Here is an 18,792-nt window from a genome sequence, read left to right on the forward strand (position 1 = left end):
TTATGGAAACTCCAAAACTTCCGCCATCACCCTCAGATCGGCTGACTGAGAACCACTTCTACTTATTATGCCAGGACATGCAAGCTATTTTGATCAAAAGAACCGTTGGATGGGTGCAGGCATCAGAAGAATCTCATGGTTGCTATTGCAGCTACTTTCTGGTGCCAAAGAAGGCTGGAGTTTTTGTCATATCCTAGATCTGCAACCCCTGAAGGCCTTCCTGAAAAAAGAAGAAATTAAAAATGCTCACACTTGCTCAGGTCCTATCTGCGCTGGACCCCGGAGACTGGAGGGCAGCATTTCAGGCTCTTCGGCATTATCTGTGATTAACAGTGGCTCAAAACCATTTTCAGTTTCCCGTGGTCCTCTTTGGCCTCAACAGCCCCCCTATGGTCTTTCCGTATCTCAATGACTGGCTGCTGAAGGCAGGCTTGCCACAGGCAGTTGTCAGCTACTTCTAGACTACGGCGGACAGCCTACATTCACTGGAGTTCACTATCAACATGCCAAAGTCACACCTGACTTTTTTTTCTAGGTGCTCACTTTCATCAAAGCCATTGTGGACACGGTGCAGCTCCATGCCTATCTTCAGGAGTGGAGAGCCCAGGATATTTGGGCTATGGTCCCTATATTTCAACCTTAGTCCTGGATTTCGGTGAGTCTGCCTCTGAGACTGCTAGCTTTAATGGCCTCCTGCATCCTGATGGTGAAGCACGCTCAATTGCATATCTAGCTCTGCAGTGTGATCAAAAGTCCCAGTGGGTGCAGAACCAGGGTAATCTCTTCGACCTGGTGCAGATTTCAAGGGAGACTGTGAAAGATCTGCAGCAGTGGCTAATGGATCTTGTTTGGTTCTTCAGCAGACCCCTCTCCATTCTCCACCCAGAGCTGACACTGGTGTCTGATGCATCACTTCTGGGCTAGGGTGACACTCTAGGAGAGGGGAAGATCAGAGAACTCTGGTGTCCAGCAGAGACTTGGCTCCATATCAGTCTTCTGGAACTGATGGTGATTTACTTGCCATGGAAAGCTTTCCTGCCCTCCATCGAAGGGAAGCTGGTTGAGATGTTCATGGACAACAAAATCACCATGTGGTACTGCAACAAACAGTGCGGGGTGGGATTGTGGACCCTAAGCCAGGAAGCTATATTCCTCTGCACATCCCTGGAACATTTTGCTGATCGTATTGAACCTGGCAGGGATTCTAAATGCCAGGGCAGACAAACTCAGTCATCGATACCTCATAGACCGTGAATGGCATTGCATCTGGAGGTGGCTCAAGGTCTCTTTCATGACAGAGGAGAACCTTGGCTACATTTTTCACCACCGCTGAGAACTCGCAATATCAGCTCCTCTGTGCAATAGAGTTTACAGAGTGGCTCTCACTTAGAGAGGCGTTCCAACTAGACTGGAATACAGGACTCCTATAAGCCAATCTGCCGATACCTCTCCTTCCAAAAAAGATAAGGACCAACTGGGCTAAGTCATTTTGGTGACTCTGGATTGTTTGAGAAGTGTATGGTATCCAGAACTCCTAAGCATGAGCATCTGTCCTACAATAATCAGGCAGCCACTTCAGGAGAATCTCTTGTAACAGCAATAGGGCAGGGATCTTCGCCTGAAACTGTGTCTGACTGAGAAGTGAGAGTCGAGGGTATTCAACCTCCTCCCGAGGTCTATGACATCATCTTGGCAGCCAGGCATCCATTGCAAAAGACTGTATAAACAAGCGATTCAGACAAGATTGTGGCTTGGTGCATTTGGAAACATATGGATCCACTATCTACACCCGTGTGCATAGTGCTGTTGTTTGTTCTGTCCTTAGTCCTGCAAGGGCTTGAGCGGGGTACAGTTAAGGGGTATCTTTCAGTCATATTGGTTTTCTTGCGGTTGCCAAATCAACACTCTTTGTTCAAGTCACCTGTTGTGACATGTTTCCTGAAAGGTCTTCAACACATTTCCTCCCAAACTCTTGGTATGCCCCAGTGGGAACTTAACGTAGTTTTGACCTACCTAATGTGTTCTTCTTTCGAACCCATACACAGTTGTTCACTCTGCCTTCTGACATTCGTGATGCCTTTCTCATTGCCATAACATCAGACAGGAGGGTCAGCGAGCTGCAATGCACAACTTCCATACATCAGTTTCTTTCTAGACAATTTGGTTCCCTGCATCAGTGCCTCTTTTCTATCAAAGGTGGTGACGCTCTTCCATGTCAGGCAAAGTATCCCACTGCTGATGTTTCATTGGCTGAAACCAAAAAGAGCTCTATCATTCTATCTTGACCATAAAAAAGACCATCGGGTGGATGATCAGCTCTTTGAGAGTTTCACAGTCACAAAGAAGGGAAAAGCAGTGCAGAAGTCGACTATCTCCAGATGGATTGTCATCTGCATTACGATCTGTTATGCAAGAAGCATCCCCTGATGGCTTGCAGGCTCATTCTACTGGTACCAAAACTGCGATCACTGCATAACTGGCAGAGTCCATGTCCTGGACACCTGTCAGGCTGCTTTGTGGGCATCCTTGAACACATTTACTAAATACTACTGTATTAACATTCTGGTCAGGCGGGATGGGCACTTGGCCCATTCTATCCTTCAGGATGTTTTTGACATGTGCAAGTTTGCAAACCCACCTCAGGGGAGATATGACTTTGGTATCTATTCTAAGGTAAGGAATCTGCGGCTAGAAGTCCCTATGAGATGAACAAGTTACTTCCCTTTAATTAACGACTTATCTGTTGAGACTCTATCTATCCTCATATTCCTTACCGATCCTCATCATTTTGCAAACTGGATTTTTAAATCTACAAAGTTCCTTGTCCACCCATAATTTTGGTGCACTGGTTACAACAACTTAGTGTGGTTCTCTGCTTTTGACGCAGAAACAGTGACTGAGGTCAGCATGCTACGGTACTACCTATGTAGACACCAAGCGCATCACTTCCGTCACAGACGATACCAACACAGAGCTGTTCAGCACCACCTATCGGCATGCAGAGGTACTGCTCAAGATTTTCTGGATCCAGTCTGACACCTAGGGAATATTCTAGGTTAAGGAATCAGCAGTTACATAGAGTCCCCACTAGATAAAGCATTACTAAAGATGTGTTACTTGTTTGTTAAGAACCAACTATAAGAAATTTGAATGAAATAGTGTATTAATTGAGAGATGTGTACTGTAGTTATACCCACAGAATTAATAGCCATGTAAATTTAGAAGTGATTTGAAAGTCATATATCTGTCCTCAGCATTGGCATGATATTAGATACTGTATTTATAGTTATGTATGTATTATGTAACCACTTTTTCATCTTGCATAACTTTTGTGGAAGTTATGGATTGTGGAACTAACAAAGCAAATTTCTGTGGTTTTTAGATTTTTTTTGTAACCATGCTTTTGCCTCCTTTATGGCTGTAGTAACTATAGATGTGCAGTTTGTGTCTATCAATGGTCTTACTCTTTTGTGGATGAGTGCACGTCCCTCTGTATACCTCTCTCACTCCTTCCTTAATTCCTGCTCAATCCTCTTTAGTCCCCTCCCTTTTAGTAGTAAGTATTTCCCATTTTCCAACCATTCCGCCTCCCTTCCACAGTTACTACTAAAACGTAGGCATATGTGTGTGTGGGGCTCTCCACAGTTAAGACAGAAATCTTTGCACAAAAAAGATAGGGGCGTAGACCTCTATACATAGGTTTATAAATAGCATTATGTCATATGTGAGTTGTAGTATTGTACTAATACTAAATGTTTTACAATATGCAGCTTGTGAATAGTGCCCAGCTTGCCCAAAATACTGTTTATAAAAACATCACCACATTGGAGTTAATAGAACATCTACAGCCAATGAAGCAAAGTTATTTGTGAACTGCATGTATGCTAAGATATTTTTGTCATTGATAATCTGACATATACCTAAAAGGACATAACTCTAAAATAGACCCTACAGTAGAAAACACCTTTTAAAACCACACTGCCCTGTACCAAAAAGCGGAGTTTTTTAAAATTCCATTTCGTTCCTGCCATATCAGGTAATTAAGTTTAATGTACAGGCCCTGCGACACACTTCCCGGTGACGCAGCGGCGTCTGTCGCGGCTCAGAAGAATCATTGAGTCGCCGCATGGCCGTCGGGCGTGCATGCATCGTGTCGCATAAGATGAAGACACCATCTTTGTTTCATCGCACCGGATCTTCATCGCATCACTGCTTTGCGGGTCGCATCTCCACAAAAGCACAGTAAGAAACCGACGCATCACCTCCCCTCGCAGAAAAGAACAGACGCATCCCCTACGCATTAGTAGAGACCCGACGCATCACTGTTCTTGCGTGTAAGGAACTGACGCATCACCTTTCCTGCACCACTTTAGTTGTATAGCGTTATGCATCCTAAGGTACATTGAACTCAAAGTGTTGTATTTAACATCGTAAGAGAACTAAGCTATTTTCTATCAATTTTAAAGTACAGTATTGTGGATTTTTGTCGTTTGCGTTCTTGTGTTAAGTCTATATAAAAATACTTATTTTTATACTAAAACCTGTGTGGTGTCCATCTGTAGTGTTGTCACTGGGTTACTGTATGTGTTCACAAATGCTTTACACACTGCCTCTGAGATAAGCCTGTCTGCTCGTGCCAAGCTACCAAGGGGGTGAGCAGGGGTTATTTTAGGATCATACCCCTTTACCTGACTAGAAGCAAGGGTCCCTATTTGGTCAAAGGTACCTACCTCTGCCAACTTAATAGCCCCAGTTCTAACATTGGTGGTCAGCGGTGAGGATTTGGACTTGCATTCGTGACTTATATACAGTGATTGGTGAACACTACTAGTGAGTGCAGACCAAACGCAACCACATACTTTTTGGTAGAGTGTTTTTCCTGGGATTTTCTATTTTTGCCAAGAATTGCCAAATTTAACCACCATGGAGAAAGCAGCATCCATAGCATCTGTTGATTATGAGTGGGAAAAGGAAAAACTGGAATGCTACAATGTAAAACAGCTAAAGCACTTCTGCAGGAAATTTAAAGTCTCCAAGAAGGATGAGTTCCAAAAGGCGCTGAGGGCCTGGGTCGCAGCAAGGAGTACCCCTGAGAATGAGGAATGGGTTGAGAATGCAGAGGAGCAGTTGGATGGGCCATTTGGTCCAGAAGGAAGGAGAGCAATTTCCCCAGTGGGTAGCAGTGTTTCTGCCAAAGGCCTGTCCCCAGAGGAGCTGGAGGACAGGGAGAGGAATAGGATGCATTAGTTGGAGCTAGCCAAAATGAATGGGCAGTTAAAAATTAGGAAATTGGCCCTAGAGGAAAAGAAGATGCAACTGGATCATGAGAGAAGTTTGAGGGAGTTAGAGTTGAAAGCAAGGAGCTTGCTCCCTCTGGTGGCAGCACACCATCCATGCCTGTGGAAGCTAGGGTGTATATTCCTAAGGATATGGTTAGAGAGTTTTATAAGAATGATGACATTAGGTAGTGGTTTAAGGCCTATGAGGTAGCCATGTCCTCCCATCGGGTCCCTGAGAAGGATTGGGGAGCGGGGCTGTGGGGGAGGTTCCTTAGTAAGGGGCGGGATACACTGTTAGACTTGCCCTCTGAAAGCCATAATTCTTATAGCCACATGAAAGAAGCATTGATGTCCAGGTATGGGTTGAATCCTGAATTGTATAGACAGAGGTTTAGAAATTGCAAGAAGGGGGAATCAAGCACATGGATAGAATATGTAACTTTCTTTTGCGGAGCATTGGATGGTTGGGTGAAGGGTAGCAAAGTTAATGATTTTGAGGGACTCTTTGATTTAATTGCATGGGAGCACTTGTCAAGTAATTGTTTTCCAGAGCTACGCCAGCAGCTGATTGGTAGCAGGCTGACTAACCCTAGGAAGCTTGCTGAGGAGGCGGACCGCTGGGTGAGCATCTGGGTCCACAAGAGTCACGTGGGAGACTCTGCCAAGAGTGGGCAGGGTCCCCAGCAGAAGAGGGGGGGGACAAGGGTAAACAGAGGGAGTTCCAGAGAGGGCCCCAAAGTAATTCCCAAGGGAACCAAGGGAAAGGTTCCCAGCCTCCCCCTGAGAAAAAGCATGGGGCCTCAACAGGTAACCCTGTTCCTAGGGGACCGCTGAGGTGCTACAAGTGTGGGGATGTGGGCCATAAGTCTAATGATCCCCGGTGCCCCAGTTTGGAAAGACAGCACCTACTAGTGCACCACCCCGGCAGATGGCGAGTGTAGCCCTGGGGGAGGAGAGGGGTGCCCAAGGTGGGTGGGGTCCCGCAGAGATATCCCTTGTCTCTTTAGGAGACTGTGAGTTGGTCCCCAGGACCCAACTTCCTGATAACACTAAGAAGTACAGGCAGTGGGTGACCATCAATGGCTATAGACTGGAGGCTCTTAGAGACACAGGAGCCAGTGTGACAGCTGTCAAGTGTCACCTGGTATCTCAAGAACAGGTTGTCCCCAATGCATTTTACCCAGTTGTTGCCGCTGACAACACAGAGAGCCAATGCAATGTGGCTCAGATTCCCTTTGAGTGGAGGGGTCTCTGGTACCCTTCAAATAGCTGTGAGGCCAGCCATGCCTGTTGACTGTTTGTTAGGGAACGATTTGGGGAGCTCACCTTGGGCTAAGGTGGAGCGAAGTGCTCATTTGGAGATGTTAGGTCTGCCTGACTGGGCGAGTGTGACCACACGGTCCATGGCAGCCAGTAAGGGTGGTCAAGAGGACCTGGAGCCTGAGAGGGGGGCCCATGTGCCTGCATTAAAGAGAAGAGGCAGGGGGCGCGAGAAACCGGCCCCTGAAGTTCCCATGGTCCAGGAGGAGGTAGACCTTGAGGGGGATGCCCTGGAGCCTACTGGGGAACAGGTTGCTGAACTGGGGGACCTGCCTGAGCTGACCCATTGGCAGCAGGAAGGAGGACGCTCCAGAGAAGAGTTCTGCAAGGAGCAGAAGGAATGCCCTTCTCTTGTGGGTCTGCGGCAGCAGGCTGCAGACCAGGCAGCAGGTGATCAGTCTGGATCACATTGGATCTACTGGGAAAATTATCTCCTCTATACTGTGCATAAGGTTGCTGAGCCTGGGTCAGCCCATGTGCTGGTGGTACCCCAGTGCTTCGGAGCCTTCCTACTGGGGCTGGCTCATGATGTGCCGTGAGCAGGACATTTGGGGCAGGACAAGACCTTTGAGAGGCTTGTCACCCACTTTTATTGGCCCCAAATGCACAAGAGTTCAGACACTCATTGCAGGACATGTCAGACTTGCCAGGCAAGTGGAAAGAGTGGGAGGAAGCAGAAGGCTCCTCTCCAGCCATTCCCTGTGGGCAGCACCCCTTTGAACGGGTTGGTATTGACATTGTGGGGCCACTGGACCCCAAGACAGCCATGGGCAACAGGTTCATCCTGGTCTTAGTGGACCATGCCACCCGGTACCCGGAAGCCATACCTCTGAGGACAGTGACGGCTCCCGTGGTGGGATGGGCACTGATGGGAATTTTCTCCCGAGTGGGATTCCCTGGAGAGGTAGTGTCTTACCGAGGTACAAACTTAATTTCAAAGTATATGAAGTCCCTGTGGCAGGAGTGTGGGGTAACTTATAAGTTCACCACTCCTTACCACCCCCAAGGAAATGGGTTGGTTGAGAGATTCAACCGAACCCTAAAAGGCATGATTATGGGTCTTGAGGAACCTATGAGGTGTAAGTGGGATGTCCTCTTACCATGCCTGCTCTTTGCATACCGTGAGGTGCCACAGAAATCTCTAGGGTTCAGCCCCTTTGAGCTTCTCTATGGTCACCCCGTGAAAGGACCTCTGAGTCTGGTCAAGGAAGGCTGGGAGCAATCTCCCAGGAAACCTCCCCAGGATGTATATAGATACATGCTGGCCTTCAGGAACCAGACTAGGTGTTTCAGGCAACTCGCTGAGGCGATTCTGGAAGCCAGCCAGGAGGAGATGAAGCGGTGGTACGACCAGAATGCCACTCTGGTAGAGCTTCAGCCTGGTCAGAAAGTGTGGGTCATGGCCCCAGTGGAGGCTTGTCCGCTCCAGGATAAGTGGACCGGACCATTTGAGGTGGTGGTGCGCAAAAGTTCTGTTACCTACTTGGTGGACTTGCAGTCTCCCAGGAACCCCTTGCGGGTCCTGCATGTCAACCGCTGAAGCCCCACTTGGAGAGGTCCGAAGTGGGCATACTCCTAGCAACAGATGATGGAATGGAGGAGGAGACGGGGCCTCTTCCTGCCCTACTGTCAGCGACAGAGCGAGATGGGTCAGTGGATGGTGTAAACCTCTCTTCCACCCTGACCCCTGAGCAACAGAATGACTGTCACCAGTTGCTGGGACAATTTTCTGATCTGCTCTCCCTAATTCCCAGTGTCACTGATTGGTGCGTCCATGATGTGGACACTGGAGATAGTCCTCCTGTGAAGCACAAAACATACAGGGTGACTGACAGGGTGAGGGCTTGCATCAAGGAGGAGGTCTCCAAGATGCTTGCGTTAGGGGTGATTGAGTCCTCTAACAGTCCATGGGTCAGCCCAGTGGTCTTGGTCCCAAAGGCTGCCGCACCGGATGACATGCCAGAACTCTGACTCTGTGTGGGCTACTGAGGACTCAATTCAGTCATGAGGACTGATGCGCATCCCATCCCCAGAGTGGATGAGCTCATAGATCGGTTAGGGGCTGTCCGGTACCTCAGCACGTTTGATCTAATGTCTGGGTACTGGCAGATCGCCTTGACTGATGGGGCAAGAGAGAGGTCCGCATTCTCAACATCAGATGGGCACTACCAGATCCGAGTGATGCCCTTTGGGATGAAGAATGCCCCTGCCACCTTTCAGAAGTTGGTCAACCAGGTGTTGGCTGGACTGGAAGAGTTCAGTGCCGCCTACCTGGATGACATTGCAGTGTTCAGCACCAGTTGGGAAGAACATCTGCGCCACCTCTGGGAAGTGTTGATGGCGCTGCGGAGGGTAGGCCTCACGATCAAGGCAAGTAAGTGTCAGATCGGGCAGGGTTCCGTGGTGTACTTGGGACACCAGGTTGGGAGCGGCCAGGTGGTGCCCCTACAGCCCAAGATTGAGACCATCCTGGCTTGGGAACCCCCCAAAACCCAGACAGAGGTGAGAGCCTTTTTAGGACTCACTGGGTATTACAGGAGGTTTGTCAAGGGGTATGGAAGTATTGTTGCACCCTTGACAGAGCGGACTTCCAGGAAGCAGCCAAAGAAAGTGATTTGGACTGACACCTGTCAGAAAGCTTTTGAGGCCCTGAAAACTGCTATGTGCACGGTGCCCGTTCTCCTGGCACCCAACTTCTCCAGAGAATTTATTGTTCAAACAGACGCTTCAGAGCATGGTGTGGGGGCTGTTTTGTCACAGATAAATGAGGAGGGCCTTGATCAACCCGTAGCCTTCATCACTAGGAGGTTACTTCCACGGGAACAGAGGTGGAGTGCAATTGAGCGTGAGGCATTTGCTGTGGTCTGGGCACTGAAGAAGCTGAGACCATACCTTTTTGGGACTGACTTCTGGGTTCAAACAGACCACAGGCCCCTCAGGTGGTTGATGCTGATGAGGGGTGAGAATCCAAAGCTGTTGAGGTGGTCCATTTCCCTACACGGGATGGATTTCACGGTGGAACACCGCCCTGGTGCAGAACACGCCAATGCTGATGGTCTGTCCAGATTTTCCCACCTTAGTGATGAGAACTCCTGGGAGGTAGGGTAGTTCTCCCCACATTTGGGCTGGAGGGACACGTGTTAGACCTGGCACCTTGGCGTGGGTCTCGCTTCCATTTTTTGCTGTTGCCTCATGTGTTTTTGCTGGTTATAGATGCTTTGGGCACTGTGCCACTGCTGTCCAGTACCATAGTGCAAGTGCTTCCTATGGTAAATTGATGTATGGATTAGTGATTCCATGATTGGCTGGTTTGGTTTACTTGTCAGACCCTACTACAGTGCACTGAGTGTGCCCACGGCTTGTAAACCAAATGCTGCTGGTGGGCTTGCAGCACTGGTTGTGCCACCCACAGAAGCAGCCTGTAAAAGTGTGTTTCAGGTCTGCCATTGCAGAGCCAGTGTGCAGTATGGTCCTGCCATGTTGACTGGGCAAGTGCACCCATTTTCCAGTCCCTAAACCTTCCATTTTCTTCATATCAGACACCCCTATGGTATGCCCAAGAGCAGGGTGCATTGTAAATATATGGTAGGAAATGCCCTGGTGTGTGTGGCATGTCCTAATAGTGAATTACAGCCATTTTCGTTTTTCACTATTGCAAGGCTACCTGTTCCCCATAGGCCGAAATGAGCAGTTTGATTATTACATCTTATAATCCTAACTGACCCAGGGAACTAGGTAGAAATTCGAGTTTAGTATGCCTGAACTCAGAATGATAAAATGCATCTTTTAGTGAAGTTGGTTTTAACATTCTGTGTTTGAAAATACCACTTTTAGAAAGTAGGTATTTTCTTGTCTAACTATCCAAGCCTGCCTCTGCTAGGTTGTTTAATTCTTGTCTGGAGTTTGAGTGACAGGGGCTGGGGGATTCCAGGAGACAGGGTGAGTCTGAACAGGGCTGAATAGAGAGATCTGCATGTAGATGGGTGGGAGTAGTTGCACCTGGGACCTGAATAGGGCTGTGCCTTCCCTCCACAATGCTGGCTCCACCACCTGTGGTGCGTCTGATGTCCCTGGCCTGCACGGTGAAAGGAAAGAAGGAGTCTTGTCAACAAAGTGTTCCAGGCCTGACCAGAACTGGTTTGGACTAGGCAAAGACCTCTCTGCCTTCAGAGAACAAAGAGAAACTGTGTATAAAAAGGGGGACCCAGAACTTTAGATCACTTTTGGGAAACAAGAAGAAACCTTTGCTGAGGAGAGGAACCAGAGAGACTGAGGAGAGACTATCCCTAAGCTTCAGAGATTGGCCTGCAGTGGTTGCCTGACTGCCAAAGAGAGGAGAAAGGAACATTGAGTGTACTTTATTCAACTTATGAAGGATCTCCAAGGGCTTGAGAAAGCGCTTGCCTCCTGCTGAAGTCTCAGGGACAACAAGCTTCACCCACCAGCTCCCCAAGAGTTCTTTGGAAGTGCCTGCAGTTGTATTGGGCTTTCTGAGGGACTGCGTGTCGCAAGGAGCTGGAAGTGCGACGCACGAAGTTGAAGCGTGTCGACTGCCGCTGTCCCTTCACAACGCGAACGCGAAAGTGCCTCACATCACCGGAGAAGAGGATTGACGTCGCATCAGACGCTGCCACATCACCGGGAAGCGTGTTACAGGGCCTGTCGCGGCTCAGAAGAATCGTTGAGTCGCCGCATGGCCGTCGGGCGTGCACGCATCGTGTCGCATCAAGAAGAAGACGCCATCTTTGTTTCATCACACCGGATCTTCATCGCATCACGGCATTGCGGGCCGCATCGCCGCAAAAGCACAGTAAGAAACCGAAGCATCACCTTCCCTGTAACACTTTCATTGTATAGCGTTATGCATGCTAAGGTACATTGAACTCAGCGTCGCTCGCATTTTACTTCTTAAGAGAACTAAGCTATTTTCTACCATTTTTAAAGTACAGTATTGTGGATTTTTGTCGTTTGTGGTCTTGTGTTAAGTCTATATAAAAATACCTATTTTTATACTACAACTTGTGTGGTGTCCATCTGTAGTGTTGTCACTGGGTTACTGTATGTGTTCACAAATGCTTTACACACTGCCTCTGAGATAAGCCTGTCTGCTCGTGCCAAGCTACCAAGGGGGTGAGCAGGGGTTATTTTAGGATCATACCCCTTTCCCTGACTAGAAGCAAGGGTCCCTATTTGGTCAAAGGGACCTACCTCTGCCAGCTAGAGACCCCCAGTTCTAACAGTTTCTTTAATATTGGAATGATAATTTTAATTGATTAAATAGTGGGTGAATTTTCCCGTGTTTGTTCTGCCCTTCATCTGTAGTCCAGAAGATACCAAAAAACCTTAAATCCAGTTCAAGCCATTTGTTACATGGTTTAATGAAACTTCACCTAATGTGTTTTTCGGGGGCGGCTCCTCCACGAGGGCGGACGAGCATCGCCCCACTGCTTTCTCACAGTGCGAGAAGCAGAAACATAAAATAGTACTAACTACCATTTTATGTTTCTGCTTTTCGCACTGCGAGAAAGCAGGAGGTTTTGTTTGCAGGCAAGCGGGCAGACGGGTGGGCGAGGGCTGCTCTGCGAGCAGGAGAGGAGTGGTGTGGCCACTCCTGAGTGCTCATGACTGGTTTGGTCCGCCTTCTGGGGCTGCCCAAACCAGTCATGCGCACTCTGCCCTTTTTCCATGCCTGCTGCAATGCAGCCTACATGGATAAAATGGCCTCCCTTTAAGCCCCTCGCTGGGCAGCGTTCCCACCAATTGCAACTCTGCCATTGCAGTTTTGTGATTGGCTTAGGGGAGGGTAGGGTAGGGGAGGGGAGGGGAGGGAATGCTGCCTGCTTCGTTTTCCAGACAGCAGGAGCAAGCGCCGAGAAAACGAGGGACCCGGCAGCGGACAGGTACGTTTTAAAAAGAATTATTCAATTAAACCCCATCCCCTTATCCCTGCGCGACCCTCCCAACGCTACCCCCTGCCCCCCATCCACGATTAATGCCGGCGGTGACTGCTGTGTTATTAAGTGTGATTGAATGGGGTAGATTTTATCGCTGTATGTTTTTACAGAAATTAAAGTAATATTGATTGACCTAATCATAGTAATTCTTCATTGATAAAAGAGTAAAGTGGAAATACAAATGGCGCTAACACGAGAACACCTGAAGAATGTGTTGTGAAATAATGTATAGGCTGCAGACCCTTTAAAGCACATCATATTAAAACATGCACTGCATATTCAAAGAATTTAATTTAGAACTGGCTTTTTTGGGAAAATACATTTAACCATGTTCTTTTTCTTTTCAGATTTAAAATGTTAAATGACGACAATTCTTCTCATTACCTCTTATTTCAAGCTGCAATGAGGTGGTTATCTCTAAGAACCGAGCTCCTTACCAACTTTTTAATGGTATCAGTAGCACTGTTTGTGGTTCTCATTCCGCCATCATCAGTCAGCGCTTCTTCCAAAGGCTTGGCATTATCCTATACTGTGCAGGTAAAAATACAGAAAATCATTACATTTAAAAAAAAAACTCCAGGTGTTGCTCCTCCACTGGATGAAAACATCATCCCTCCATTTGTAATGTATCCATATTTGGTTAGTGTAATATCCCATTAACTTTACTTACCAGGAGAAGAAGAACTTTGCCTCATAAGTTAGGAAGCAGCAAGGGGGACACACATTTCTGTTGTCCTATCTGTAATATTATACGCAGTATTAAAATGCTAATTGTTGCATATTTTATTTGTACAAATTTACCCCAGAATATAAGAACTAGATATTCTGATTAGGGGAACCAGTTTAGGCACTTTTATCACATTATCTGTGAGAATGAGGGTAATGCACTTCTTATGATACATGTTTTGTGTTTTGCGTTTTCTGAAGACATTGTAATGAAAAGGTCATATTTGTAGTAAAGAATACTATGCACATAGAAACTACCTAAAAGTTGACAAATACTTTCATCATACACTGCTGTTTTTTATTAGCTTGTTTGCTTTTGTCTGTGTTAGGAATAACAATATCTTTTTATAATCATTATTTCACAAGGCGTCAAGGAGGTGGAGACAGGGCATGAACTGCATTGCGTAACATTAGAGAGGTACTAATGCATCATTGATTTTTAACATAGAGCAGTGTACAGGGCATCAGTGGTCAATCACCCTCTATGGCCGTTAGCATGACTGTCAAAATATATATCCTAGAGTGTGAGGAAGAAGATGAGAGAGAGGTAAATGCAGAGATCGATCAGCTATGAGGATTTCTGGCCTTTGGTTCTTTAGACAATGTTTGTCAGGCATAAGCTGTAATCACTGTTGTTTTTTGAAATTTTAGTTGAGTAGACAATGACTGTGGGGGGCGGGGGGGACAAGATGGCGGCTGCTTGAATGCTGCGAGTGCTGCCTGCTGCAGCCCATGTAATGATATGACAAGATATCTCTGGTGACCTTGAACAATGCAGATGGCGTTATACTCAGCCATAAAAAGACTACAGCTTTACCATAAAGGAAAGGCCCATTTGGAGTCTGGTGGGGTTAGGGAGCTCACTTCGTTTCTGTCCCCAGTTGCTGTGGTGGTGTTCCGAGGGCTTAATCGCCGAGATAGGAGCTAACGCAATACCGTGACCCCTCCGAAGCACAGTAAGTCCATCAAGGATTGCACTGAGGCTTTGGCGGCTGTGGGGACATGGGTGGCGTCTCTGACCCCAACTCTTTGGTTGGGCAAAGGATGGATGTAGTCGCTGCTCCTCTTGAGAGACACGATGCAGAAGATCCTGCAGGCAGGAGACAGAAAGTGAAGGAGCAGCGTTCTAGTGTCGAGGTGCTGAAAGAAAAACTGCCTTTGATCCCGGAGATCTTTGCCGGGTAGGCAGCGGGAGCTGGGAAGAAGATGGCAGGCTCAGAGGCTCCGGTCGCAGATCGCCTGGAATTGGGAATGAAGGGTAAGGCACCCACGGAGACACATACTGTGAGTACAGATTTTATTTCTCCCACCCCCCCAGGCAACGCTAAAGCTGACAACGATGGTCTAACCTCACCTCGATGTGAAATAAGGGTTGCGACAACGGAGCAGGATTCTTTGTTATGTCAACCTCTGGTAATAGAAAGCCTGGTGGTCTCGAGAGGCTATCTTTGTGGCCAGAAGCACATATTGTTGCAAATCTTGGGTGGCAGAAGCTGAGGAGTGGGAGCAATCCTGAAGGTGCAGAGAAAGTTTGCTCTCTAACTGATGAATCAGACCTATCTGAGGCTAGTGAAGCCCAATCTAATGCGGACTAGGTGCCGGGCACCTCTGGGGATGGTCTTGATAGTTCTTCTGTCAAGCCAGCCACACTAAAGCAGGCAACCTCACAAGAAAGGAAGAAATTAATTGGGAAAGTGAGGTTTGGTGAGCATGGGTTTAAATCTGATTGGAGTACGGCCAGCCAGCTGAGATGGGATTACTCTGCCACAAGCTAATTCAGGAGAAGGGGAGGCCAGTGGCAAGAGGGGCCATGCAGGAAGTGCCAGAATTAGATCCTGAGGCCGAATATGCCCCCTCAATGGAACTAATATATTCCACTCTAAAACAGATGCACCGTGAAGCCCGTTTGGAGAATAAAAGAGCACACTTTGCCACAAAAAAAGCTTCAAGGGGCCATGCGCAAGGTTAATAAGATCTGGACCGAAATCTCAAAGCTCACGTCGGCGGTGGAGGAGCAGACCGTAGTATTGGAGGCTGCGGCCGAGTCAATGGGAAAACAGTTATTTATTCAAGCGGTTCGGATGACAGGCATGATGTGGAAGCTGGAAGATTTTGAAAATCACCAGCGCAGGAACGATCTCAGATGTCTTGGTATTGCCAAAAATGCAGAGGTGGAAATAGCCAGTCTTTTGTGTTAGAGTTGCTCAAGGGGGCCTTTCCTGAGCTGGCCCACTGTGATTGGGAGTCAGAGGTGCAGAGAGTGCACTGGTTTCCTCTCATGCTAAAGAACAAGCATTTACAATGCAATGGTCTCGGCATTGTTAAAGTTAGAGCTATTGGCATTGCTCATGACATTATTTTTGTTTATGTTTTTGTTTTTAAAACATTTAAAGAAACGGCATTGTTATTTACAATGTCAATAGCTTAATCACTCTCAAATGCGCTCTTATTCCGGGAAAAAACAGAAGCTATGTATTGTCTATGATCCTAAAACAAGATTTCTCCTTCTCAAACATGAGATTATTGACCCACAGCTACAGTGTAACTCCTTTCAGCGATAGATAGTATCACACTAATTTATCCTCTGGTAACTCCTAAACACTATACCCCTTCATCCTCCTCTTTAAACCACCCCCATCCCTCCATGGATTACATTTCGTTTGATCTGCATGATAATGTATAAACAAATGACGCATATGTAAATCGCTTCAATACCAGTTGGAGAAGAGGCACTATAAATAAACATTGTAAATAAATAAAATACACCTTATGAATGTTTATAAACAGTGTCAGTGATAGAAGGTATCTGGCAGTGATTATGTGACACCATATGTAGCTGACCCTGCTTTAGGGTCTGTAATCTTTACTGTAGTAGGCAATTCACATGCATGATCAGTAGCCACAGCATGGGAGAGGGGCGGTGGCTCACCTGCTGCTGCAGTCTAGCCCTGTATTCAGATACCTGGACATCCATCCTCAGCGGCGCTAAATGCCAAAAAGAACGAGCATGGAGCCGGCCCAACACGTACTTCCTGCCCAAACAGACAGTTTCCTGCTGTGTATGGCAGCCTGCGAGCCCGACTGGACTTTAACGTGGGTTCCGCTGCGTGGCAACTTCTTTCCGAAGCAGCAATGTCCCGCAAATGCAACTTAAAGCAAAGGAAAAATAAATCTGCAAATATATTTAAAAAAATAAAACAAATAGAGAAAGATGACAAGGGGGTCACTTTGGAGATAATTTTTTATAAGTATAAGGTTATCCCGTTTTCTAAAGCCATACAATTATACAGTCATATTTAAAACATATTGTAAAGGTGCAAATCTGTTTCTAAAGAAAAATACCAACTACTTTTTTTTAATGTGTTAAACGAGGGAGAAATGTTAGCGCGCGCTCGTCTCTTTCAGCCAAGATGGCGGCGACATTTAACCAGTACACCTTCTGGTCTTTCTTTTGTTTCTATTCAGTCTTAATACATACGACATAGTGGAAAGGCTAAGGTTTATGCAAAGAGAGCTTCCCAGAATATCTCGAAAAAGATACGCCCTTAAAAAAAGACCGAATAACTTTAGTTCTATATATAAATTCAATATTTTAACTATACTCATTTGAATGATTGTAAACAGGAACAAGGAAGATATTTTACAAATATTATTTATATGTTGCTCGAACTGTACTTTTCGAAAACAGCGTCTGCCGTTATGTTACAAACATGGGCTTTATTTAGATTGGACCTTGTTTTTCATAACCTTGTTGTTAGCTGCAAAGATAATGGAACATCGAGAAAGATAGGTAGGTGTCCTGCCTTTCAAGCTATCGGACGAAATGAATGAGGAATTATGGTTTAGCCCTTTCCATTGGCTGGCAACTGGGATTACGCGAGTTTGCTGCGCGGCGTTTTTCGCATAAGTACCAGTGGAAGGTACTGACTCTGGTAGAGGTACATGAGTCTGATAATTTATAGGAAATTGGACGAGCCGAGCCAGGACCCCGCTTTACTTACTCTAAGAGCCCAAGGAACAAATTTAAAAACAAGCTGACAACGCGCTCAGGGGGGAAAAAGATGTCCCGCAAGTAGGGAGACCAGTTTTGAAGATGATTAACTAGGGGAAACTACGGATCTACTCATCGCTACGCCGGAGAGCACCATGGCAGAGGCAGTCATGGAAGCTATACAACGGGATATTGCTGAGTCAGCTGCGAATCGAGTGGAATCGCTTGCAGAATCACGCCATCAGAGCCATGAACACCACCGCCTTTCTCCGAGGTCAAGCAGAAATGCCTCGGAGAAATGCAGCGGCATTTTCGGATTGGGGGGTGTGTTTTTCTTTCTCTCCTCTTCCCATTGGCTGGAATGTTTACATTCCAGAGGAGAGAAAGAAAGTAAAAAACACGCCCCTGAATCCGAAAAAGACGGGACTTAAACGGACAGACGCCCCTCTTCTCCAATGGCTGGCCTCCGTTTAGGAAGCCAGCCAATGGAGAAGAGGGGCGGGTTCAAGCCCCGTACCAAAAAACGGTAAATCTCGCGAGCGAGACTGCGCAAGCGCAGCCTTCGCTAGCCGAGACCTAAAAAACGGCAACCAGAACAGAACGAGAAGCCTAGAGGCATTCTGTTTTTTTGGGGAACTTTCTCCTGTGCAAGGTAATCTTTGAGAAGGCTACACCAGAGGCCAAATGCTCATTTGAGGAACATATTTTTTTTGTTCGCCTGGGTTTCTGCCATGTGACTGTGGAGAGAAGATGGCGATTGCGGCAACTAATCTGACCTTTCCAAGGACTTGACTGAAAGTGTAATTATTGAGCCCTGCCCGCCTTAAGGTTATTTTTAAATTAAATTAAATCCTCAACTATCTTTTGAAAAAATCCAAGCTCAAGATTTTTTAAGGCGATTTCAAATGGAGGGAGGGCACTGTTTAACTTAAGAATTTACAATTGACTCTGCTCTCATATGGGACGTATAAATGGTGATAATTTAAAGTTATGTTGGGATTTAAGCAGTCTTATGGGTAGAGATGTCTGGCCAGTTGGATTTGGCTCAAGATGACCTTTTAACTTTCTTCCCAATTGGCTAGAGATTGGCTCACAAGAGTGGTGGTGGTAGATGGGATTGGACGGGCGGTGTAATTGCAGGAGGCATCACAAGAGTCATTCTGACCTTTTTGCTCAAGGTATAGGTGGTGGGTAGGGGGGTAAGGAGGTTTTGGAGGTGAATGGGGGGTAGGAGGGAGGGTGGTTTGCAGTGAGTACATTCCAAGCATGACAAGTTGGGGTGGCAATGGGTAGGATGCTGGATAGGTTTTGGAGGGTAATACGTAGGGCATAGATAAGTTAAGAATAGCTTCAATAAATATTTGTGGGTTAAATGTAGATAACAAATCGTTCACAATATGCCCTATATATGGACCAGTGGCCGACAACCAAACTAGTTTTGATTGTCTCAATAATGAATTGGCCAGGTGGGCGCTCCCTCTCAAAATATGCAGGGATGTTAATATTAATATTAAAGGGGGTG

The 18,792-nt window shown here is 46.7% G+C and overlaps 1 protein-coding gene across 2 annotated transcripts in view; it reads left to right on the forward strand.

Annotated features, from left to right (window-relative positions):
* Positions 1–18,792, forward strand: part of LOC146776281 (ATP-binding cassette sub-family C member 12-like) — a 1,395,717-nt gene that overhangs the window by 1,058,500 nt on the left and 318,425 nt on the right. For both annotated transcript variants that reach the window (XM_085639684.1, XM_085639683.1), the window contains exon 24: positions 12,901–13,090. In XM_085639684.1, coding sequence (XP_085495810.1) covers positions 12,901–13,090 — 190 coding nt within the window. The remainder of the gene's footprint in view (positions 1–12,900; positions 13,091–18,792) is intronic.

This window comes from Triturus cristatus, chromosome 12 (genome assembly GCF_964204655.1).
Source record: "Triturus cristatus chromosome 12, aTriCri1.1, whole genome shotgun sequence".
Taxonomy (NCBI): domain Eukaryota; kingdom Metazoa; phylum Chordata; class Amphibia; order Caudata; family Salamandridae; genus Triturus; species Triturus cristatus.